Source organism: Pygoscelis adeliae, unplaced genomic scaffold, assembly GCF_000699105.1.
Source record: "Pygoscelis adeliae isolate BGI_AS28 unplaced genomic scaffold, ASM69910v1 Scaffold482, whole genome shotgun sequence".
In the NCBI taxonomy this organism is placed as follows: Eukaryota; Metazoa; Chordata; class Aves; order Sphenisciformes; family Spheniscidae; genus Pygoscelis; species Pygoscelis adeliae.
This window is the reverse complement of record NW_008824192.1, coordinates 789,123-812,575: the sequence shown is the minus strand read 5'-3', so window position 1 is coordinate 812,575 and position 23,453 is coordinate 789,123. Positions and strand designations below refer to the sequence as shown.

The following is a 23,453-nucleotide window of genomic DNA, read 5'->3' as shown; positions in this document are numbered from 1 at the left end:
CGCGCGCCGCGCCTGCTGCGCCTGCTGCTGCAAAACCCCGCGGCACCGACGGCCCAGCCACGGCCCAGCCCTGCTTACCTGGGGGAGCTTTCCTCCGGCCGTCACCCAGCGCCGTCGCTTTTGCTCTGCCCCACGGTGCAGCAGGGTCGTGGCTTCAGAGCATCGGTCCGAGAGAACCGAACGCCGCAGGGCCGGGGCACGGGGTTCCCTGCTGCGTTAGGGAACCTGCGGGAATTAATGAGGGATACGGTGATAAGGTTTCCTGGGTTATTTGGTGCCTACGATACCCCCTGCAGCAACCGGTAACTCCCTGAGCTCAGGGGACGACATACTGGGGAGGTGGAACAGGAGGAAGGGACTGACCATAGGATTTGATATCATCACCCACGTTTTCCTACTTTTCCGCTCATCCTCACATCCCTCCACTCATCCCTGCGGATCTCCAGCCTTCCCCATCCCTCCCCCAACGCAGTGAGACACCCGAGACACTGGGTAACCCAGCTCCTGCGTTCGAAGCCTCAGCTGAAACCCAACCCAGCCCTTTGCTGCTCCTGAATCATTCATGCCGGGACTGGCTGCAGCCCCCGCCGTCCCCAGACACCCCGGCTAAAACCCTGCGGGAGGACGGCCATGGCATCGGGATTGCTCCAGTTCCTGGCTAAAGAAACGAGCTCAAGCAAAGATTTAGCTAAGAGGCTTGGGGCAGCTCAGCCTCCCAGGGAGCCAGAGCAGGGAAAGGCTTTGCTGTTGTTATTTGGGGCTTTTACGTACGTTTTTGTGCTGGATGGGGGAGAGAAACCCGGCGCAGGCAGCTCTGGCCACACGGATGAGCCTGAATCGTCCCCGACAGCCCAGTTTCTCTGCACCAGACAGGCTCTCAGGAGCTTTCGAGCCACCACCAGGCAACGCAGATGCTGCTGCATTTCTGGGAGTTATTTTAAAAAGGAGGCAGGTGACGATGAGCGGATCCATTTTCTGGCCTTTGCTCTGCGCCAGGGTGCATTTTCACAGGAGAAGCGATTTCTTTCCAGCTTCCCCCGTTTCTCCGTGCCCCTCCTCTCCGTTAGCTACAGGGAAGAGTAATTAAATGCAGGAGAAACCAGCTGCTTCTCAACGAAGAGAAATGTTCTCTGCAGACCTAGGAAGCTGCCCACTGGCCTTGCCGCTCTCCTGTCCCCAAACCAAGGGAAAAAAAAAAAAACCATCGGCAAAGGGTGAGGCAACCACCCCAAAAGTGTTTCCTGGTTTTCCGAGCACCCAGTGACAGAGAAAAGGTACCGGTACGGGGCAGGGAGCATCTCGCTGCTGCAGGAGGTTGCAGATGTCCACAAAGGGAAGAGACAGACGGCCGCTCATCCAGAGCTCCCGCCATGGGGTTGTATCTGGCATGAGGGGAGTCTGGGAGGTCCTCACACCTGCACGAAAAGATACAAAGGACCAGTTACTTCCATGCTCTGCACCAAGATAACAGTGGAGGATGCAAAGAGCCTCCGTTAATCACATCCCAAAGCCTTGCAGATGAGCTCGGCTCTTCTCCCTACCGAACCCAGTCACTCTTGTCCAGCAAATACAACAACAATTTCTCTGAGCACGTGGGGAAAAAAAAGCACTTCTGAGCTTTTGGGACATGAGCCGCTTGGCAGAAGACGGCCCTTCGGCAGCTTGCGCTGGGTTTGTTGCAGCTCCCATGGCAAAGCCACAAGGGCAACATGCCGAGGGCCCCGCAGCCAGGCTGGAGCGGCCTCCGAGGTCGCGTGTGCGCCAGGGTCGGGCGATGAGAGCAGCCGCAGGAGAAGCCAGTGGTTCACAGCCGGGCTGGAACCACCGCAGCTGAACAAGCAGAATTAATCTGCCTGCAAAGCTGCTGCTGAGGGTGGTGCTGCCTCGGCAAAGCATAAGCTGAAATCCGGCTACGGACAGGGCAACAACAAGGTTCTCCACCTTGCACAGACTAAATCCATCCCAGTTTTGTTCGGAGAAAATATGTCTTCAGAGTGACACAGCCAGGGATGTGTGTGGAGGCAGGAGAGGAGAGATGTTGCCTGGGCAACGCAGCGATGGGAGATGCTGCCGCAGCGTGTCCTTGATGGGGAGCAGCGTGCTGAGCTTGTGGGAAGGCAGCGTGCCATAACCTTCTCCTCCCCGGCTGCAGCAGCGTGAACGAAGCAGAGCCCACGTGTGATGGGCAACTGCAGGGCACGGGGAACCTTTATGCCTAGTTAGCTGGTCCATAGTATTTTATCTCTTTGTAGCGTTGTGGTTGTGGCCGGACGCAGCCTTGCCGTGCTCCTCCACCGGCAGTATCGGCTCAGCAGGTAGCTCGCGGCCACTGTAACGTCTCCTTCTCCCCGCAGCTACCGGGCTGATGATCGGCTGCCTGATCTACCCCGACGGCTGGGACTCGAGCGAGGTGAAGCGCATGTGCGGGGACAAGACGGACAAGTACACGCTGGGCGCCTGCACCGTGCGCTGGGCGTACATCCTCTGCATCATCGGCATCCTCGACGCTCTCATACTCTCCTTCCTGGCCTTTGTGTTGGGGAACCGGCAGGACAACCTCCTCCCGTCTGATTTTAAAGTGGAAAATAAAGGTAAAGGCAGCTGGGGCTGAGCTCCGAGCCCCCGTCCTGCTGCAGAGCGTTTCCACACCGCAGGGGAGTGCTGTTATTTGGGAGGGTGGTGGCTTCCTCCAGCGGGAGAAGCAGCAGAGCTGTCAAGGTCACCGCGCTGCAGGTGAAAACACACCTGCACCTCTGTTGTTATTCCTACACCCCATTAACAGGGCAATTACCTTTTTGTTTTACAGAAGAGGGCAACAACTGACAGAGCTGATCACCACGTAAGTGATGCCGACAGTGATTTTTAATGTTTCTTCCAAGCACACGTGATGCTGCTGTTGTATCTTGAGGATTACTGAAGGATTGGCAACTGTACAGATTGTGGTGCTGTAGGCACATGGGTTTGGTTTTTTTTTTTTTTCACTTTTTAACCACAAATAAAAACCTTCAAATTTGAAGTCATACTCCATTTGGCAACAGCTGACCTTTTCTTTCTCTTCCCAGGAACACCTAGAACTCTTCTTCCATCAACTTCAAGAGACACAGCCCTTTTCTTTGAAATGGCTTTTCCAGGAGCTTTAAAAACTTGCCAACTTCTGTGGATTTTCTACAATTGTTCTTTTCACCTAAGGGGCCGCTATCGGCTCACAGCTCTCGTGGAGTTTATTTGATGGGAAGAGCCCAAACCGGACACAGTTGGGGGTTTTTTTGGTGGTGTTTTTTGGGGGTTTGAGTCCATCAGCAAACCTGGGGAAAAGGGGAGGGATGGCGATTTGCTGCTTCTTGGGGTTTGTACACCTTTCAAGGAAATTACTTCTGAATAAAAAACCAAAAATTAGCGTTTTGGGATTTTCTGCTAGTCTCCTTGGGGCAGGGGAAGTCCTCTGCCATGTCCCAGCTTGCCCTTGTACTTGGAAAAACACCACAACGCAGCCAATTCCTAGCAAAGCCATGAATCGGCTTCCCACTCCGGGCAACAATAACCAAAGACAACCTTTCAAAGAGGGCACTTTTCTGGGAAAAATAAATCTGCCGGGCTGCAGCAGGCCTGTAACAGTACCTGCAAACTGCAGCAGATGGTGCCAGTCAGCATCAACTCGCTGCACCGCCGGAACCCGCCGATTAATCCGATTTCATCATCATTTCCCATCACGGCCAACACCCACCTGCGGCGGCCCCTTCAGCACAGTCCGTTTCTGCAGAAGACAAAGCAGCACAGCATCCCGTCCAGCTCTTACCTGGTCAGAACCCCAAATGAGCCTGGATTATGATTTTCGTTTCTACTTGCTGTGATCTGTTGGTTCCTGCAGCAGTCAATTCAATTCCGTTCTAACAAGCACCTTCCAGTTTTATGCTTCCCTCTAAAAAAAGCGTTTGGGAAGGTTTTGTTAAGACTCATTGCGAGGGAAGGCAGCAGAGATACGACAGACTTGGAGAAAAACCTTTTAGAATGGAAAAATTCCAGCAGAGTTGTCCTGCTATTGACTACTCTTCTTCCCCCTTTTAAAACAGATCACAATACCAGCAACAAAATCTTCACCTACACCATCGCCCTGCGCCCCATTCTGGAAAGCAAAACTAAGCGCTCGCTAGCAAAGACAATCCAGTCAACGGGCCACTAGCTCAGAAAGAACAGACTTACAGAGGGAACATGAGGAATAGGGCTCAGTTATTAAATAATCTGTTTATTGTACGGCTTTCACAAAGAAAAAAAGACAAAGCACCCAAGTAGAAAGAATAAAAATGTATTTTCCTTCAGGTTTTAGACTGACACAGCAAGTACAAATCCTTTAGTGTGAGCACTTTACGGCAATTTGGAAATTTAACAAACCCCAAGTGAACGAGCACACAGAACAAGACTGAATCCCGACAGCTGCTTCTGCAGGTCTTCAACTCACAAGCTGGCTCTAGCCTTGGCTATCACGGTAACACACCTCCTCCTCCAGTCAGGGGTGGCAGAGGGAAGGGAGGGAGCTCTCAGAGTCGAAGCGTGCAGACGCCTTCTAGGAAGAGTTCTTTAAATCAGCCAGTCTCAAGTACACAGGACCAGGTGAGCTTTCAAGACAACAGAAATTGTTTGCCCTGCCAATGTATCTTCACAGTATGTAGACAGTAGGTATTTTGGAACCCAGTCCTTCTGTAACAGATATGGAAGTGACGTGCAACTGGAAAACTCCAGATGAAAGGGGAAAAAAGTCAAATCAGCAGTTTTAAAACTCTTTTGGTATGTTACCTTCCTTTAATTTTAGATTATATGCATAGAGAACCTGATCTACCCCTAAAAGAACATGCAGCATGATTTGCATTAATAAGCCCAATCAGGCACGGGACTGGAGAAACTCTTTTCAAGTGGATTAAATGACACCAAGGTTTATGAATGAACGATCCTTACGAACCAGGATTTCCAAACACACATACAAAGTGACACGTAACAGTGGTCTTGGCAGCTTTGGCAACGTAATTGTCTCGGATAGCATCTGCGTGGCCTCTGGCACGCTCCTGCAGCAACTTCTATCCTCTGAGAGCCACCACGAATCCAAAGGCCTGTTTGGTCCAGGGTAAGGAAGTGCCTCTGAAGTCTCAACGCTGCCAAATCTTGCTTTAGAGTAGAGTAGGATGCACTGAATCTGTAATAGGATCGGCAAGTCTAGAAGCAGCCATCGTAAAACTATCAAATGCCACAGTGATTTAACTTTTTAATTAAAATTAACCCATTTCCTCACTATATCCAACCCCCTCTGAGAAGTTTATATAGAAACCCCACAGAACATTTTTACTTGGGGTAACTCTAGAAACAGCTTCTAATACAGTATCTGCATGGAAAAGTCAGTTCTCTTCCACTTCTGCTAGCTCTCCTTGTGCTAACGGCCCAGAAAATAAAAGGCAGTCCCACCCTGGGAAGTTATTTCTGAAGGCCAGCACCTGAAACAAGTTAAAGGAAAAGAAATCTTTACACTGGGCCTCTTCAAGTGTTGATTTTGAAAGTCCAGGGCTATAGCATGGCTGTGATACAGATGCTGCCACCCTTTTCTTGCGAAAAAGTGAATGGGCAAAAATTAAGAGCCAGAGTAGCCTGCATCAGTGAAAGCCAAACTCTCACGGATACAGCAACCGCCTCAAGCAAGGCAAAAAAGTGCCAGTAAGGGATAAAAACCAAAAAAACTTACAGCTCACTAAAACATTAGAAGAGTTGCCTGCAACAAGGCTACCTCTCTGCAGCGAAAGGGTGCACCCATCTGCATGCTGAAGATTGTGCGTTGAGTCAGTTCCAGCTTTTGCTCATTTTGCTTGTCACCTTTTAGTCACAGGCGCTAAAGTAGAAAATATCACCGAGTTCAGAAACTATCTGGGCACAGGGAAGGAAAAAGTAAATGGGCAGGGCACTCTAGAGGAAGAAATAAAGGATACTAAAACCTAGGTTTAAATAGCTCTTTGCAAAAAATTTAAGCAGCTAGAACTAGAGAAAAGTTATGTGACTGGAAAGCAAAGAATACAGTAGACACCTAGAAAACGATGGAGGATTTGGAGGTCTTTGCTCTACAAGGAACTAACACCACTTTGGTGCCACCCGTTACTTCTCACCCCATTGCTAGCTACCGGATGAACTGCGGGAAATTGACTCCTGAGTCAGTGAGATAAGGAGGTGTTCGGATCTTCACATCCCTCTCAGGAAGAAAGGGGAGTTGAAATTTAGCTAAGGGAGCATATCTGAGCACAGGTGAGCTCACATCTGTAGCACACGGTGATTAACAGTGAGGAGACTCAAAAAAACTTCATATTCTAGTCAATTAGTCTTTGGCGAAGCCCAATCAAGGCAAAACACAGATGATGCCCACTGGCTGAGGAGAGTCCCTATTGAGTCACACAAGCAAACTCAGCAGAACAGGTTAGATTTATCTAAAATCTTGGAAGCCTTGAAGGAAGAACTTCACACTGAAAATGAACAAGGAAAAAAAAAAATGGATCTGGGAAGGGGCGGCTGGGTGCATGTACGCTATGCTGTAAACCAGAGTGTAGTGCTGTGGCATTGGGTCGAAGCCTCTAGGAGTTAAGCCAGGGGTGCCTGAGACACTCTGCTGCTGTAGCTCGTTTCTCTGGGATCAGCTCCAACATAGGTAATAAGAAGTCTGTGAATGCAGCTGCCTCATCTTGGGACCACTCGTATTTTTCCACCAAGACTTCAAAAAGGCCCCAGGGCTTCAGTTTGGTGATGTGCTTCAGATCACCTGAAAACCAAGACAGACAGGTTAAGTGCAAGACATGGGAACAGAGCGGCTGAATAAAACAGGCCGAACAGCTAAACAAGACAGACTGAATTCAGAAACTGTTCTGAGTAGTTGGGCCCAGGGAGTATAAAATGGTAGGGCGTGCTGAAGGAAGAAATAAGTTACACTAAATCCCTTTTTTTATCTGCTTTTGAAGACTGTTCTAGAAATGTACTTCCTTGAAGGCTTCTTTTCTCCCTCCTGCTATTTCGGATCCAGTATCAGCAAATATTGACTTCATTAAATCACCAGTTATACCAGTTGACATGACAGATGAACACTGTGCCAGGGAAATGGAATACATGCAATACATGCAATACATGCAGCGCTGTTTGAGGAAGCAGTACGCTACTAACAAAAAAGGGTTTGTTTTATTAAAAAAAAATATTAAAACTAGGTCAAAAACTTCTTCTTGAGACTCAATACATTTCTGGGGTATTCAGGGCTTTATGATAATGGTATAATGTGCCGTGAGCAACATGGCTCAGGATGCAAGGCACTATTTAAGTGACTGGCATGCTAGAAATGGAACAAAGTTGTCTAGAGAAGACTTCAAAGGGGAGTCAACACCTCCAGTTGACAAAGATCAGCTAAATAAAGCCAAATTAAGTCTGAAGAAATATCTATAGTACTGTTTTTCTACCTGCTGCATTTGATCTACACCAAGATGTCAAGTACTAGGATATAGGATACTTTTAGCAGTTAGACAAGAATGCCTTATATTTAGCTGCAGTTTTACTGAGAAAGCCTTTCATAAAACAAAGGAAAGGCTTAAAGAGGCATCTTTGCTAGCATCTATCATTAATTGGTATTTCCAGCAAGGCGCTCTTGTGTATTTGGGGCAGGGAATGAGGGTATAAGTGACATTTGCTTTGTTTCCTTTTACCTTTTTTGGTGAAAAACTCCTTGGAATATTTTCCTGCCAAAATGAGCTTGCGAGGTATTTTCCCCAGAAGTTCTATGATCAATGCAATGTGATCTGCATTTTTGCAAAAGAAAAGACAATGAGACACATCCACACAAGACATCTCTGTGCCCCACTTTCCTTCTCTGGGATATAAGGACAAAAACATTATCTCCCTTAAAAATTACTTTGAGATCCACCTGAAATCTGATTACACTAAGGAACGACCAAGACAAGGGGAAAAAAGGTAAGGGCAATTTGAGGCATGATCAGTTTGAGAAGCAAGATAAGAGAATCCAGTGGCAAGAAGAATGGGAAACACCAGAACAAGAACATGGACTTTGTTGCACGGTGTTTTACTGCAGAGGCTTGAGCACCGTTGGTGCTGATTTGGGTAAACAATCTTTTTGGAAGGAGCCTTTGCATTGCTAACTCATAAGAGAAGGCTCATTCTGAAGAAGCAACCACTGTATTTCATGTCCCATTTTAAAAAGGAAAGACTTAGACAAACACACCTTCATCCCGTGAGTAATCTTCCCCAGAATGAGGCTCGAACAGATAGTCTCCTGTTGCTAACTCAAAGGCCTAAATGAACAGAAATGAGCACATTAAATCACTTTAATACACTTCACACGCTGTTAGATGTGCTGCAGGTTGATTCTGCATACCTCTGTGGGCCAGCAGCAAAGCGGTGGGAAGAATAACCTGCAAAACTCTAGTACGCCATTACCATCTTCAGATGTGCAATTACTTTGCAACATTTTAATGACTGCATTGAAAAACGTCATAGGCATCTCTATGCTGAATTCTGGATCACAGCATAATGCAGTATGCTTGTGTGAAACTGTACGAAGTTAAGGCATTTCACGTGCTTAGCCTCTCTTCCGCCTCAACGGCATTTTGCAAAGTGATGTCATGTCCAAACTCTAGGGTTTTGTTTTTTTTTTTTCCCCACAAAGATTCTCCCCTCTCCCCAAATTTCAGACATTAAAGAGACATTTGTCAGACAGTTAATCTCTGAACATTTGTCTGTAGATACAAACACGTTTTCAATGAGAAAAACATTTGCATTCATTTCAACTCACCACTCCTAAACTCCATGGCACATTTACCCTTTATGTCTTCACTTTTACTCAAAACAGTGTTTTACACTGACCTTCTGTACTCTTAGTTTTCTTTACAGACTGCTGTTGTCAAACTATTGAATTAGGCACTTGGAGTAACCACTGTATAATTTTGGCCACACGCTCTGCAGAGACAACACGACCCTATTGCATTCTCTTTAACCACATTCATCAAAATCACAGCTTGTTTTCCAAGACAGCGAAAATTATTTCACTCACTATTTTCCAAGCTTAAAATATAAAAACCAAGCTTTGATTTGTAGAAAACACAGAATGGAGACAAAGAGACACATGCAGTAACTGACTAGACTGATTATTTCTTTTTTTTAATTGCCATATTCTACATTTGCCAGGTATTAAACAAAAAGCTTCAGCCTCACCTCAGCATTACTCAGATTATAAAATGATTCCAAACATGCAGAGGATGCATGTGATTAAAATATGAAATTATACCGAAGACATCTGTGAAACAGTGCTGGATGCAGCAGAAAGGCTCTTTGTATAATAAGATTTTGTCTTCAGAATTGCATAGTTGTCTCGTTTTTCCGTAAAGCGTGATGACAAAGTACAATCATATTTGAAATCTGACGGTGCTGTACAACAAAACTAACTTTCAAAAAGAAAGCCACATGTGGCAAAAAAAATAAAAAGGAACAACTTTGGTACAGAAACACGGTATTCAGCAAGCCTGGAAGTTGGCTGGACACCTGTGAGGGTTTTTTGCCAGGCTTGGCTAGTGAACTCGGCAGTCCAGAGTGCACAGCACACACGAGTTTCCCAGAATGCTCCGCAGAAACGGTGTAAAATCCCCCGGATGACACCACTCACCATACACGCCGTGCTCCAGATGTCTGCAGGGGTGTTATACCCCGATCCTATCAACACCTCCAAGGATCGGTACTGTCTTGTCTGGATGTCTTCAGTGAAGTGCTTGTGCTAAATAGAAGAAATGTTTTACTAAACAGTTAGAGACTGTTTAAAAGAGAAGAACCAACAACCTGGAAGGCCAGAGCAGATCAAAGCTCATTCCCATTACACTTCATCTGAATTTTACATCCTCATTAGGTATTTCCTTATATTCCTAAAAGTACTGTTCAAATGCTCTACGTGAGACACTCCTCCTTAAGTAAAACAGTCCAGCAATGTAGAGAAAAGCAAAACAGTCCAACAATTTTGAGGAAAGCAAGCCACAAAAATAGAGTAAGGGAAGACTGTTTCAGAAGCTGCACCCTCTCCTATCCGATCATGACAGATAGGCCACGATTCATCTACCTTAAAGCAGATACCACCTTGCCAGATGCTGCAAGCCTGGTGTGCAATTCTGAGTTTGAGACTCATCTCTCCCATAAGATCTGAAGTATTTTGCCATTTAAGAAGCCAAGTAAAATAGACATTTCTTCTATTTGAAGAAATGTTTAAAAGCAGCACAACACAACCATCAAAGAATAAAACTGAGTCTCTTTCATGCGCTCATGAATCCACTGAAATGGTTTGACAAGCTAATAAACTGCAGAACTAGCACATCAGAGCAATTGTTTGCAACTTTCTCATTCTCCAGAAGAGCTACAGACTCCTTCAGAAGTTTCACATATGCAGATTTCTACACATTATATGTGACACTGTTCACGGGCCTATTAGAACTAAGCTAACAACTAAAGAGGCACCCAGAACACAGGCTGAAATCCCATGTTAGAGGGCCATTTCTTTGTGTCCCTGCTGCCCCCTCTTTTCTGCCCCAACATAGTTTCAAACTGTCACCACTTTCACAAGCAGGTCTATGATAGAATCTGTTTTACAGATTCTTTTCCATCTTGGCATACTGTGAATGAATTAGCAGGTTTAAACAGTCAACGTGAAAAGATTTTAAACTTACCACCCAGCAGGCATTTCCTAGGTCAGCTATCTTCACTTTGAGCTTATCTGCATTCTTGGGCTCAAGAGGATTAAGAAGGAAATTCCCAGCAGTTGATTTTCCTAGAGGCAACATGGACAACAGCTGATTAAAGCTACATGGACAGCGTCACCATCTGTCATCCAAATCCTACAGCCCTCTCCCTACCCAGGAAGGGTTTTGCTTACGATCAAAATGTTTCCCTCCCCGAAGCCTAGGTACAAAAATCGGCATCAGTCTGCACTACAAACAACAGAGCTACCACCATTAAGACCCGACTGGTGTTACAAAGCAGAAGGACGAGTAAGCATATGCAACAGTGACTGTTTCCCAGCACTCTCTGCACAGCCTTAAAAAGTCTGTTAATATCTAGACAGGCTTTTTAAATAAGGGCATTGCCAGAAACAAAACAAGCCTCTCAACCCTTAAGACTTCCTAAATCTTTGAAGGAGAGTCCACATATTATAGCATCTTTTTGATATACCCATCGCTCACTGCTGCAACACAAACAGTTACAAGAGCTAAAGTGTATATTGGGAAAACCTCAATGACACAGCAGAGAGCAAAAGTATTAAGTCACTAAATTACATCCAGCTGTAGCTCTAAAGCAATTTGGGAGAGAGCTGTGAGAAGCAATAATACACCTAGTAATCTAGCAGGGGCATCCAACTAAATACAGTTCAAGTTTCAAAATCTTTAAATTTCACTTGCTACTTTTCATTCGTGTAACTCCCCAGCAGTACTCTGCCAAGAAAATGCTACAGAATTTATTTATTTTTTTTAAAACAGAAATAAAAGTGATAGTTTCTCCTTCCTCCTCCAAGCACATATACTTCACCTGACCTTGACTCAAAGATGCAAAGGAGAGTTTTATCAATTGATTAAAGTTTTTAAAAAACACACACATGGAATGTGTTTAAGCTGCTGTACACTATTGTGTGTCTTATGTTCTCCTAAACCTACAAGACTTACAGTTTTTTACCCCTGAAACAAATCATATTTAAACAAAAGCATTAAAGAGTTTTTTTCCCCCTACGCTGTATAAGCTTTGTTTCAGTCAGGCTGCATTTCCAGTTCTGGGAAAACATTTACTCATCTCAGGTAACTGAGAGGAGTTACCCGTGTTCCACATTAAGAACAAAACTATCAGAACACACTGAACAGTACTTATCCTGTAATTTAACAGCCAGTGACAATTTGTAGACTAACATTTCTAACTATAATGAAAATCACATAAGCAACACCTGATACAAAGGAGGGAATGTACCTATACTGAAAAACAAATGTATAGGTACTTTTTAAAGTGGGAATACTTATGCATTCAATAGTCAAAACTAAGATACAACTACAACTGGAAGCTATAAACAGCAAATGTCTCAGAGTGGGACTGTCAGGTTAATTACTCCTGGCAGGAAGAGTCTCAAACAGGTGGTTCTGATCACTTCAGCCTACAAAATGGAGGTTTCTATTAATACTCTGATGAAGTGTGGTAACACGACTCTCCCACATCAAGGAGAAAGGAGCCCTTCCTCACAGGGTTCCTCTCTTATACCTTTGTTGTCTGATGGGCTATTATTCTCGTTCTCGTCCTCTGAAGGTATCTCTGTCCGGATGCTTTCTTGCAAATGGTTAATCTCCTGCTCATTGAATGATCGCTCTTCGTTGGACGTGGGCTGACACACCATGGAATCTTCTGAAACTAAGGGCACGAATGAGTCCGACATTGCTTCTTGAGGCCTGTTCTCTGAGTCACCATTACGCTGACTGTAATTACAACTATGGAAATTCTCCTGCTTCTGTGTGTGAGGGTGATCGCCACAGTCATTGGCATTATGAAGGTCATCCTCAAGTCGCACAGACCCTTGATTGCCGGAGTCTGGGAAGTCCGTCATTTGTATCACTCCATTGCAATTTATTTCCGTTACACATTTTTCCACGCTGCTTTCCATTAGAATAGATTGCTCTTGTACAACAACTTCAGCTGAAAGAGTGGAAAAGAAGAAGATAGCACAGTATGTCTAAACAAAGTAATAGCTGAAGCTTGTTCAGGGAGCCCTCAGAAGTAGGTAGCTCTCAAAACGTAACTGAACACAGTCATTCATTAATTCAATTTGTAACAGGAAATTTCCTAACCTCTTTAGATGGGTAGAACACAATGCAAACAGGTTAAATGACAATGGCCACCTCTGCTAAAGGTGCTCACTCTACCAATGCCAGCTCGTGTGAAAGGACAAAACTCTGCTACTTTAGCAATACTTTAGGTCCATACCTGTCTTTTTGCTGACGTTTTCCTCTGGTGGACTGACTTTTATGAGCATTTCTAGAGGGTTCTGAGCTTCTTCCTCCTCTTCAGGCTGTGTCTGCCCAGGGCTTGCTTCCTTCTCCATTTCCTCTATCTCTTGCATCCGCTTCTCTAACAACTCGGCCTGCCGCTTCTGCTTCTTTTTCAACTTCTTTTTTTTATTCTTTGACATTTTGTCAGCCTACACAGAAGCAAGCAGAGAAATTTGACTTAGCATTTCATATTTCAATAAAGCGAAAACGCATCAAGTTTTAATTTATTTTAGAGCTGAGGAAGCAGTCTGGGATGAAAACTCTCGAGACAGTTCTTCTCCCAAATAAAAAGCAGGTATTAAGGTTTTTGGAGCAGTTCTCTATGGCTCTTATCAGTGCGCTTCTGTCCTGACCTGAGAAACCTACAGTATTCTCCAAATGAGGGATCTCAGATTCCACAGGCAACAGTGACCTTCAAAACAGGCCTTGAGACCACCACAAAGACGACTCGTTCTGGTGACACACGAGCCAATACTGCTTACATCTCCACGACAGCATTGAACCTGATGCCTATGCCTATGACAAACACAAATCACACTTTTCCTTCTGTTATGGTAAGGTTGCTTTCCCTTAATGCTGACTGCATTATGAAATGATGCAGTAGATACCGTAAGTAGATGGATACTTACGCATGAAAGCTACACTTACTGGTTTTGGCTGTGGTGCAGTGCTCACTGAAAGGGAAAGGAAGATCAATAAATTAGTATGTTTATAGTCAAAAACTGCAACTGCATTCTTATCTTTAGGTAAGCTTTTTCCTATGTGGTTTGGTAACAACATTTTAAAGGTATCAGCAAATGTTATTTTGAAGGCTCATTTCTCTACAAAAGTATAGCAAGAATACTTTTGTATACAGCAAGAATAAAAAAATAAGAAAAACATTAAATGAGTAAATGCATAATTAAAATTCCAGATAGCAGACTTGCTTGACTGATATCAAAGACTTAAACTTCCTGTCATGCAGCTTCATTTACTGCATGTATTATGCATCTTACTGAAAAGAAAATGCAAACCAAAACATTAAGATACCGAAGTTAAGGGAGCTTCCCTGAGCTAAGCTATGCTATGATGGGCTCAGCTAAACGTTGGTGGTGTAAGATTATGACTGACAGAGCCTTCCAATACACACCGCAGTAGTTCTTGAAAACTACACACTGGTACAAGATGGGATATTCTGAGGAGGAACACGAGGAACTAGGACAAGAGAAAATTTGCTCTCCGATCTTTAGGGATGTTAGCATGTCAAGGAAGCTGTTTCTGTTACAGGTTTTTAGGACTTCTGCAAACTGACAGCAGGTAAATCATCCTGTTGAGACCTTCATGAAATGCATTTCCAGCATCACGCAATGAAAGGAAATAAACTTTTGAAGAAAACGTTTGAAGTACCTCACCCCATTTTCACTCCAGCACTACTCTGAGTGTGTTAGCATTTATGCAGGGTGTGCTATACAAGACTGACTGCCCTACCACTTTACCAGTGCCAGATTAGCTGTGTTAAAAGCAGGTGCCAGCACCCATGTATCCTCCCTCCATTTTTCTTACACAAACGACTGCCTTCCTGATCATCTTTGAGTTTACAACTTACGACTAATTTCACAATTTACAGTTGGCTTTTCAGAGGTTACTTGCATTATTGTTCCACTGTACTCAGTTAGGAAGTTTTCCCTACTGAAATCAGTTATGATTTGGGGGTGTGGGAGGAAACAGCACCAATTCTTAGGAAAAAAGCACCTGCAGAGCCAGATGGTGGGGGAGCCCCAGATCTCTGCCACTCTGTTGCTTCTGCAGCCAGCCTGCGGATATACTGGTCGTTAACGCACAGAAGAATGTTCTCAGGTTTAATATCTGTATGAATGATCCGACATTTTGTGTGCAAGTAATCCAGGCCCTGAAGAACCTGCAGGCAGGAGAGAAGGAAATCGACCATTAGAAAAAGCAAAGAATGAGCAAATTGAGACTGAAGTGAAAATGCAAGATTGCCCAGGACGACCAATGAATCTGAAGCACTTCTGTGTTTGAGAATACTCCAGGTTAGAGCTAATGTGATCAGTGGTTACTACTCAGTTCCAGAAAATATAGATTTGCATAGATATTTTAGCCATCAATTTAAAGTACTTTCTCTTTACCCTCATAACTTAACTTACCACAGTTGAAAAGTCTAATCTTAATACCCTACAATAAAATCATGCTTTCCTCCTCCCTTCCACCTCACATGTAGAAAGATGTTTCTTCTTAGGCAACCATCCAGTAGGAAGAACAGGTTCCTCTTGCTCTTCCCATCATTAAGCACTGTACTTACCATGATGGAGTTTTAAAAAAAGAAATACTTGCATTTATGAGGAATAACCAGGGTAAGAAAAGGTTAAAAGCAAAGCCAGCCTCCTATCATGGTTTAAGTGTCCGAAAATAAATATCTGTAGCAGAAGGCTTTTGCAGTAGAGAAAGGAAATATTAACCCAAGAATGATTTTGCTGCACGAGAGATACACCACTGATTTTTAACTTTTGTTTTCTTGGATCTGAGAAAGATTAGTGAAAGAGTTCCGACTGGGTCGAGGGGAACAGCGCAGTCAGAGCTGAACTTACCTGTTTGATGATCTTTTTGACGCAAGGGAGTGGAAGCCCCTGATAATTTGACTTGATGATCCACTTCAGGAGATGATGCCCTAGAACTTCAAACACCATACAGATATCTGGAACTCAGTCAAGGAAAAAGATGGACATAGTGACCCAAGAAGTCCTGAATTCCCAGGACTGAGGACCAAAAGAAATCCATACCAGTTAAGTGTTTTATATTAAAGAACCCTCATCCTTCTGACACAGCTTAGAGAAGCTGTCTGCCTCAACAGCACCATCCTATCCTACACAGTGTTGTTATCCAAAACCTAAAATACAAAGGGATGGTGCTGGTTAGGACAATGGTCCTAATGCAGCAGTAGCAATCTCCTGCTTTGGGTGGAAGCCAGTTACACAAGCCAGCGTGTGTTAGTATTTCCTGCTAGTATTGAGACAGCTTCAAGCCAACATGTATGTTTTGGAACAGCCTAGGCTTTTACCCCAGGCAAAACTCGATGCCAGATCTCTCTGTACCAGCATGACCTGAAAAGATAATAAAATTTCCATTTCATAAGTCATCTTCAGACAATTAAGTTACTTTCTCCGCCCTCCCCTGCGTCTTTACCTGCAAAGCAAACTTTTGACAAGCCTGGACTTCAACAGTATTTACATTATCTGCTTTTTGTCTGTAAGATTTCAACAGCTACAGTCACTCTAGTGACATATTCAGTATCGTGCCTTTGCTTTAGAAGCCAAACTTCTAGGAGTTTATTAGGCTGCTTTTCCCCTACACTGACAGAAAGCATGCATGCGTTTCACAAGAGTGAAAGAAATACAATATCAAGTCAACATTTACTCGGTGCTAGGTACCGGAAAAAAGTTGATAGAGGAAATACATTATGGGGCTACTGTTTTCTGAAAGTGTTAGAATGTTTATAACCTACAGCCTGATTCTCTCAAGCAGCCTAGTAATTCTCACTGAAATAAAATTCAAGGTACCACAAAGCAGAAACATGCACGAAAGCCCAGCTTTCAAATTTTAAAGGTGCATTATTAGGACTTGCCAGAAATTGCTGCCTATTAGAAGGCTGTTCACAGAGCTACAGGGGATTTTCAAAGCAATACACTTTAAACATCCTAACAATGTTGATAAAGTCCAAGGTAAGATGCTTCTGTAACTAGAAAACCACCTTATTGTCAAGTTATAGACTGCATGTGTTTGCTGTTTTTAATTACTGATCTTAACATTTTGTACTGCTTTACTTAAATAAGGGGTTATTACCAGGCTGCTTGAAAAATTGACAGGTTGAGATAGCCGGGCTCTCTTACCGCAAAGGTACCTCGGACACTAAGCCATTTAGTGCCGATTCACAAATCAGATGCAGCCACCCCATCTCTCATGTTAAAAGCATGACTAAGCAATGCCATCTCCATGACTTAATGCATATTATGTCAGGCTGAATGACCATTCTGGATCTGAGCTTAGCAGGCAGTTTTGAGGCAGATGATTCTACAGCAGGTTTCCTTGGGCAGTGAAAGGGATGCCCAGGCATCGCTCACCAGCCCTGACATGACAGCTACCCAGTGAACTCCCATCTTTATGCAATTCTTTGCCTTTATTCCACAAAAGGATATGAGAACCATTAACTCCTGAAATCTTGAAGTCATCTAATAACTGAACAACTCTCTCTTTACTTGGATCATTTGGATCACTGTTGCGGACCTGCAGAGAAAAAGAAGATTAATTTTGTGTTCCTTGAGGTAATTACTAGGCAAGAATATATTTTGAAGTCAGATCTTCTGCACTACTGTTAGGTTCCTATCCAAATTCTTTGCAGCTAGATGATCCAGAAATATCAAGCATGTGACTAGAGTGAACTCCTCAAAATGAATTTTTAAAAAATTTTTTAAAAAATTGAACCCCACTCTCAGGCACTCACCGATTTTAGCAACTTGATTTCATCCAGTGCTGTTTCTGTGTAGTGCTCTGCACTCTTCACCACCTTCATTGCCACAAATCTCCTCCCTCTACACACACGGTAAGTAAATTGGAGGCTGTTAATGCTCATACAAAGAACTTATTCTCCAGGATTATCCTAATTCTTTTGCATATAAGAGCGCTACTTATTTAAGGCATCATGGAAAAATGAGGTTTAAGCACTCATGAAGATTGTCTTTGGGTCTCTTTTTATAAAACATCCATGTCAGGCATTTCTCATAAAATGAGGTAATAGGTCAGAGACTGCCGAACACAAGAGTACTCTTTCCGCATATGTGGTTTGTCCTGTTAACTCCCTCCCACACACCTGCATGCACAATATCAAAAGAAACTTCTGTGTCAGGATGTGGACAGCTATGTTTTGTGGTTTTATCTAAAAGTAAAAAGATGCTTTCTGATCATGTTTGTGCAATGCTGTAAATTCCCACCAGAAACACTAGCTAGAACAGAAGGACTTACTGGATATCCCAAGCTAGCCACACAGTGGAGAAGTGGCCCCATCCAAGCTTCCGAATCACGTGGTATCGTCCATTAAAGAGATCTCCTATTTTCACAAGGTGATAACCACCTAGAAGAACAGTGGGAAGTTTATATATCAAGAGATCACGCAAGTGCTGAAGGGCAGGTATGTGGAACAGGCACCACAACTTGAGGCAGATTTATTTGATGTGTTTAAATTTTTAATCATATAAACAAATGCGAATGTTTCTCTTAATTGGATCTTGCTAGAACAAACAACCAGTATGTTAGAGGAAGAGCTGTGAACAGCCCTCTAGTTGACTGAAAAGTATCTTTTTAATATAATTGAACTAGAATTACTGACTTTTCCTCCTTTTCAATGTAGGTCATCACTGCAGCATCACAAAAGATTAATTTCCTCAGTGAACGCATCTGAAGTCTGCTAGGTTGACAGCCTTTGGAAAACACAGCTTATGATGCTCAGTAACAGGATCTTACAGCTAAATATCAGCATTGCTTTTGCATGCTCTGCTGCTGTAACGTGACAGAGTACTGCACCCAAGATCCCAGCGGAGTCTCCCTTGCAACCGCTTTCCTGACTGAAAGGCACTTTGCCATTTAACATCACCACTGGAAATAGGAAAGTCTCCTCCCCATACCCCTAGTATCTCTCAGCTGCTGCCTATGCAGGAAGATTCCATGATGGAAACACGAAGACATGAAAGGCCAGAGAAAGATACAAGGAAACTGGCAGAAAACAGAATGAAGAGAAGAACCTGTAATTGTTGAGGCCTAAACCTTTGCCAGAACCTGGAATTACACCCTAGATTCCAGACGTTCACTATTCAATTGTGGTCAGCAAATACCACCCATGGAATGCATGCTTTGCCAGGAAGATTCATCTCTCTTGATTGACTGGTTCACAAACAAGACCTAGAATTGCTATCCACTACTTCATTAGCTCAAGCAGAAGTCCCTTCTCTTCACTTAAAGATATCAGTTACAACAGCGACAGCTGTACCAATCGCTAATTCACCCAATGACTTTCTTCTTCCCACTTGCTTTACAAACAAAATCCCACAAATGCTTGGGCAGCATGCTAAAAGTAATGTAAATTCCTTTGAAGTAAAGCACTGAAGTGTAAGAAACATTGCAATTCATGTTCCCTGTGCTACTTCTACATTGCATTTTTATACACATACATGGCATTTGTTACACACTTCTCCCTCTTCTTTACTCAATATATACAATAAATATTGAGGAGGTGGGGGCACACACTCAAGCTTCAACTAACTGATGAGCTGAATCTGTATGATCAGCATTCTGTCTTTTTTAAAATATTTGCTATGTTAAAAAAAGCCTGACCCCTTTGAAACTGAATTATATACCGTGGTATTTCCATTTACTCTGTATTTAGTTTCTACCCAGAGAAACAGTGGAAGACTATTTGCAGACAAAGGTATCTGAAGCATGGATACTAAGATGACCTTCACAAGAAAACAGTGAAGAATTTGAAACTAATTTGAAGGATTCGAAAGCATCCTTCTTCCGATGAAAATCAAAAAGAAATTGAATGCCTACTTGCTTTTACCAATTTTGAAAGCTCTCTGGCACAGAGGAAAAGCTAACAGCTTTAAACACATGCATTAAAAACAGCTCTCCAACTCAAATCTTGACTGATAACAGAGGGAATCTCAGAGAATAGTTTCTCCATTTCAGGTTTGCTTGAAAAATGTTATCGTCATGCAGTTCCAAAACCCACTTAAAATAAGAGCGAGTCTATTTTCATTCTCTATAGTAGATGGGAAATCAAGGGAATTTCTTGATTACATTGAAAATCCTTCGCCTTAAACAGGCAAGTCCTCACCTTTACAGTAATCATTTGGATCCTCTTGTTCATCGTCATCTGACCCCAGGATTTCTTCCTCTTGCTCTGGAAGATCATTCTCCGAATGAGCAGCAGGGCCCCGGTGCTGAGTGTCGGGTCTGAAAGAGAACACACTGCATGTCTCACACACGTTACTCTCCAGTTCAGTAGCTTTCATTTCACATGAAGGATTGCTGATAATGGAGGAGATGCAATATTCAGCCTTCAGAAAAACTACTTTCACATTTAAATGCTTTTACTCCTAAGCTAGTATCAAGGTAGATAGAAACAATTTTTCATATACTAGTGAGAAATACAACTTAATGCCCTAGATTCGCTTTTATAGCGGAACAAAGAAAAGGCCAGACAAGATACCGAGTTAAAAGCTTAGTGATCCCACCAAAATGTTAGTCTCTTTGAACCCCTTCTCAGCCTTCCATTCAGTGAGGACTTTTCTAAAGCAAATTTGTATTTTAAGATGTTACCTCATATAAAACCTGAAGATTTAAATGTTGATGAGTGTTATTTTAAAGACGAACATCAATTAATTCTTACTCCTTTGGAAAAAAATTAAACCAGTGCTTTAGAACTTGTGCCCTTTGTCCCTTTCACCTTCGAGATCAAACGAACATTTAACAATCCTTCTGCTTCTAACACTTTAGAACTCCAAAATCCCTAATATTGCCCTTGATTGTTCCTGTTCTCATGTGGTAGGCTGTGCTTCTAGTTCCTCTCTTCACTGAAGGTCTAAAGTTTGTTACAGTTGTCTGAACTACGGAGAGTGGGAATACGCAGAGCAAATGTTCTGTAAACCCTTCTGAGAGCTTGTGATTGCAGAGGGACTGAAATCAGGCACCGAGGTGGTATGTTTTTTTTTCCTCCACGCCTACGTTCATAAATAAAAACATTAATTTTGTGTGTTTAACTTTTCACCAAATGTGCTACTCTAAGTTCCTGCTTGTGAAGATCATGTTGGCAAAGGCTCTCACACATTTAAGCTGTGTTTGAGTTCCCCGAGCTAAAACATATTGCTATCTCCCCTGTGCCCCAGCTCCTTCTTCATGGTGGCACGCTGCTTATAGCCAAACAGCTCATGAAATGGTAATACTAAAACAGGTAAGTTATTTACTTTACAAAGCATTGTGGGGAATGGTTAAATGTCTACAAAGTTTAATCTTCAATATTCTTTTGTACAAAGCGAGCATTTATACTGAAAACAATGTCTGTAGCCCATTTGCATTAGCAAGATTTAACGGCAAAGTACTGCAGGATATCAACATTAAGCTTTCTTTTCTTAGAAATGTGAGATATTAAAAAAAGCTGGAGTTGTCCAAAGAGATGGGCAACAAATTTACTCGCAGCAATGGTGTACAAGCACAAGATAACATTCTTGACAGTGAGCTTCCCTGTCAGTGTGACTTAGTGGAAGTTTCTTGTATTGAAACTATTGTTGCAGTGAAGCAGCAGATATAACTGATGCCTTCCACCACCCTATTTCAAATTCAACTAATTTTTCTCAAAGGATTAACTGCCGAGACAGCAACTGGTTATGCCAGTGCATATGCTAATGCATGTGTGGTTTCGGATGCAGTTTTTATAGCTTATAACTGAGTCGGAGTCCTGTGTATCATATCATGGCCATACAAATCTTAATCCATGGGACAAATTTAATATTTCAATTTTGAGTAGTTATACAGCAGAGTGAATGTTCAGCATTTACCTACTACACATGCACTCTGCTGAGACTTCATACATTAAATACATTACCACACATTAAAACTACAGCCATCTTAAATATCTATGCAGCATAAAAAGAAAGAAATCACACGTTCCAATCTGACCATGACTAACTTGCAGCCATTTACAATCTGGAATTGAAGTTCATTAAAGCAAAGAGGAGCTACAAAGGTCATCCCAGGCACAACCAAACCGCCCGACATTTACTTTTAGTCTGCTGGCAGAGCTAGTAAGTCCTGCTGATTTTTTAATTCAGGAACAGATAAGCAACACAGATTAGTGGTCCCGAACCATAAAACAAGACCGACAGACAGTCCATTCCACTGCTGCCAGGCTAATGAGACATTTATTAACAACCCTGTAGCTTGATCCAGCCGCAGATATTTAGTATTTAGACTTTTTCCGCCCTGTGAGCCACAGAATTACAAGTTGGAGGTAGGAAGAAGGAAACTGAGGGGAGGGGAAAAAAGTCTTGGAGGTCAAAAAGCTACTTTAAAACTGCTGCATTCCTATGGGGACAACTGAGCTATGAATAAAGTCATGGACTATCCCCAAATCAAGAGCAGGTAGCAAAGGCAAGAAAGGGCCATGGACAGAATGGTTGAAGGGGAGACTGGATGCTCATATATAACAAATCCTATAGACAGGGTAAAGACAACCAGAACGCAGAATTGGATAGAAAGGAGAATTTAAGCCCTGTAGCCACACCCATAGCATAAGTAGTAAAGCGTAATTCTCCCCAATGCTGTTGCAAGATTTTCACTTTTGTAACTGCGTAAGATGTAGGGGATTAGAATGGATTCAAAAGAAAATCCGTCTTAAGAACCACTGCTGCAGTCAGAAACATCATGCCATTCCGCAGTCCCAATGCTTTTCAATAACAGGAATTCCATGCATCGAGGAAGAAGTTACTGGAAGCACTAAACCCCATTCTCTTGGAAGCTTTCTGCACCCCTCCTAAGAAGGGGCTGACAAATCATGCTGCTGACAACCTTGTACATGACACACCCTGTAGTCGGCATCCGAGTCTGTCCTGGGGGTCCAGAAGCATTTCACTTCTATATTATCATCTGTTATACCAACTAATGTGATAGTGAGCCATATTCAGGTCACATACATTTCTACAGTGTTATTTCCTTTATGAAATCACCTCCAAACCACATCTCATTCCTTTGCCTTCCTTCGAAAATTACAACCCACCGCCTTCTTCCCCCAAAGTGACCATGTCAACTGCAGATACGGATTAAGAGAGACTTAATCAGTGCAGAATATGTATTAATACCAAAGAAAAACTGATATACAAAACCACAATCCTCATCTGTCTGCTTCACTCAGACAGACAGTACTCTAAAAGGCACAAAAGGCTGCTAAAGACAGCAGAAAAATCCATACTTGGTATTTAAAGATGACAGCTGAAACAGCTGTCAGCAATATTGCAACATGCAGATGAAATATATAGAGCCTATAAAAAATGGTTAATGGTTTACACATTAGAAATCAAGTGTTCTAGGGTACTTTTTTTTTATAGCCACCGCTGTTCTACTTAAGAACACCTTGATCACCTTTTGCTCCCTCAATGTGCTAATTAATCATCAGAATTAACAGGATTTGCAGGGTCTCTCTACAACTATATAGCAATATTTTACTCAGGGAAAACAACGTGGAACGGCAATGCTAAGGCAAAATGCTAGATCTTTTATGGAATTTGTGTGAATCCACACTTAAGAGACCCTCCCAGAAGTCCTTATTCTCTCAGGAAT

General features: G+C 43.0%; 2 protein-coding genes across 2 annotated transcripts in view; one reads left to right on the top strand and one right to left on the bottom strand.

Annotated features, from left to right (window-relative positions):
* LHFPL5 (lipoma HMGIC fusion partner-like 5) overlaps window positions 1–3,363 on the top strand; it is a 4,052-nt gene extending 689 nt beyond the window's left edge. The window contains exons 2-4 of the mRNA XM_009334750.1: window positions 2,355–2,591; window positions 2,807–2,839; window positions 3,063–3,363. Coding sequence (XP_009333025.1) covers window positions 2,355–2,591; window positions 2,807–2,823 — 254 coding nt within the window. The 3' untranslated portion in view covers window positions 2,824–2,839; window positions 3,063–3,363. The remainder of the gene's footprint in view (window positions 1–2,354; window positions 2,592–2,806; window positions 2,840–3,062) is intronic.
* Window positions 3,364–4,287: 924 nt separating this feature from the next.
* SRPK1 (SRSF protein kinase 1) overlaps window positions 4,288–23,453 on the bottom strand; it is a 19,292-nt gene continuing 126 nt past the window's right edge. The window contains exons 2-15 of the mRNA XM_009334749.1: window positions 19,957–20,075; window positions 18,090–18,198; window positions 17,572–17,659; window positions 17,267–17,354; window positions 15,662–15,768; window positions 14,808–14,973; window positions 13,725–13,750; window positions 13,012–13,225; window positions 12,295–12,723; window positions 10,725–10,825; window positions 9,680–9,787; window positions 8,243–8,312; window positions 7,710–7,802; window positions 4,288–6,784 (exon numbers count right to left, since the gene is read on the bottom strand). Coding sequence (XP_009333024.1) covers window positions 6,600–6,784; window positions 7,710–7,802; window positions 8,243–8,312; window positions 9,680–9,787; window positions 10,725–10,825; window positions 12,295–12,723; window positions 13,012–13,225; window positions 13,725–13,750; window positions 14,808–14,973; window positions 15,662–15,768; window positions 17,267–17,354; window positions 17,572–17,659; window positions 18,090–18,198; window positions 19,957–20,075 — 1,903 coding nt within the window. The 3' untranslated portion in view covers window positions 4,288–6,599. The remainder of the gene's footprint in view (window positions 6,785–7,709; window positions 7,803–8,242; window positions 8,313–9,679; window positions 9,788–10,724; window positions 10,826–12,294; window positions 12,724–13,011; window positions 13,226–13,724; window positions 13,751–14,807; window positions 14,974–15,661; window positions 15,769–17,266; window positions 17,355–17,571; window positions 17,660–18,089; window positions 18,199–19,956; window positions 20,076–23,453) is intronic.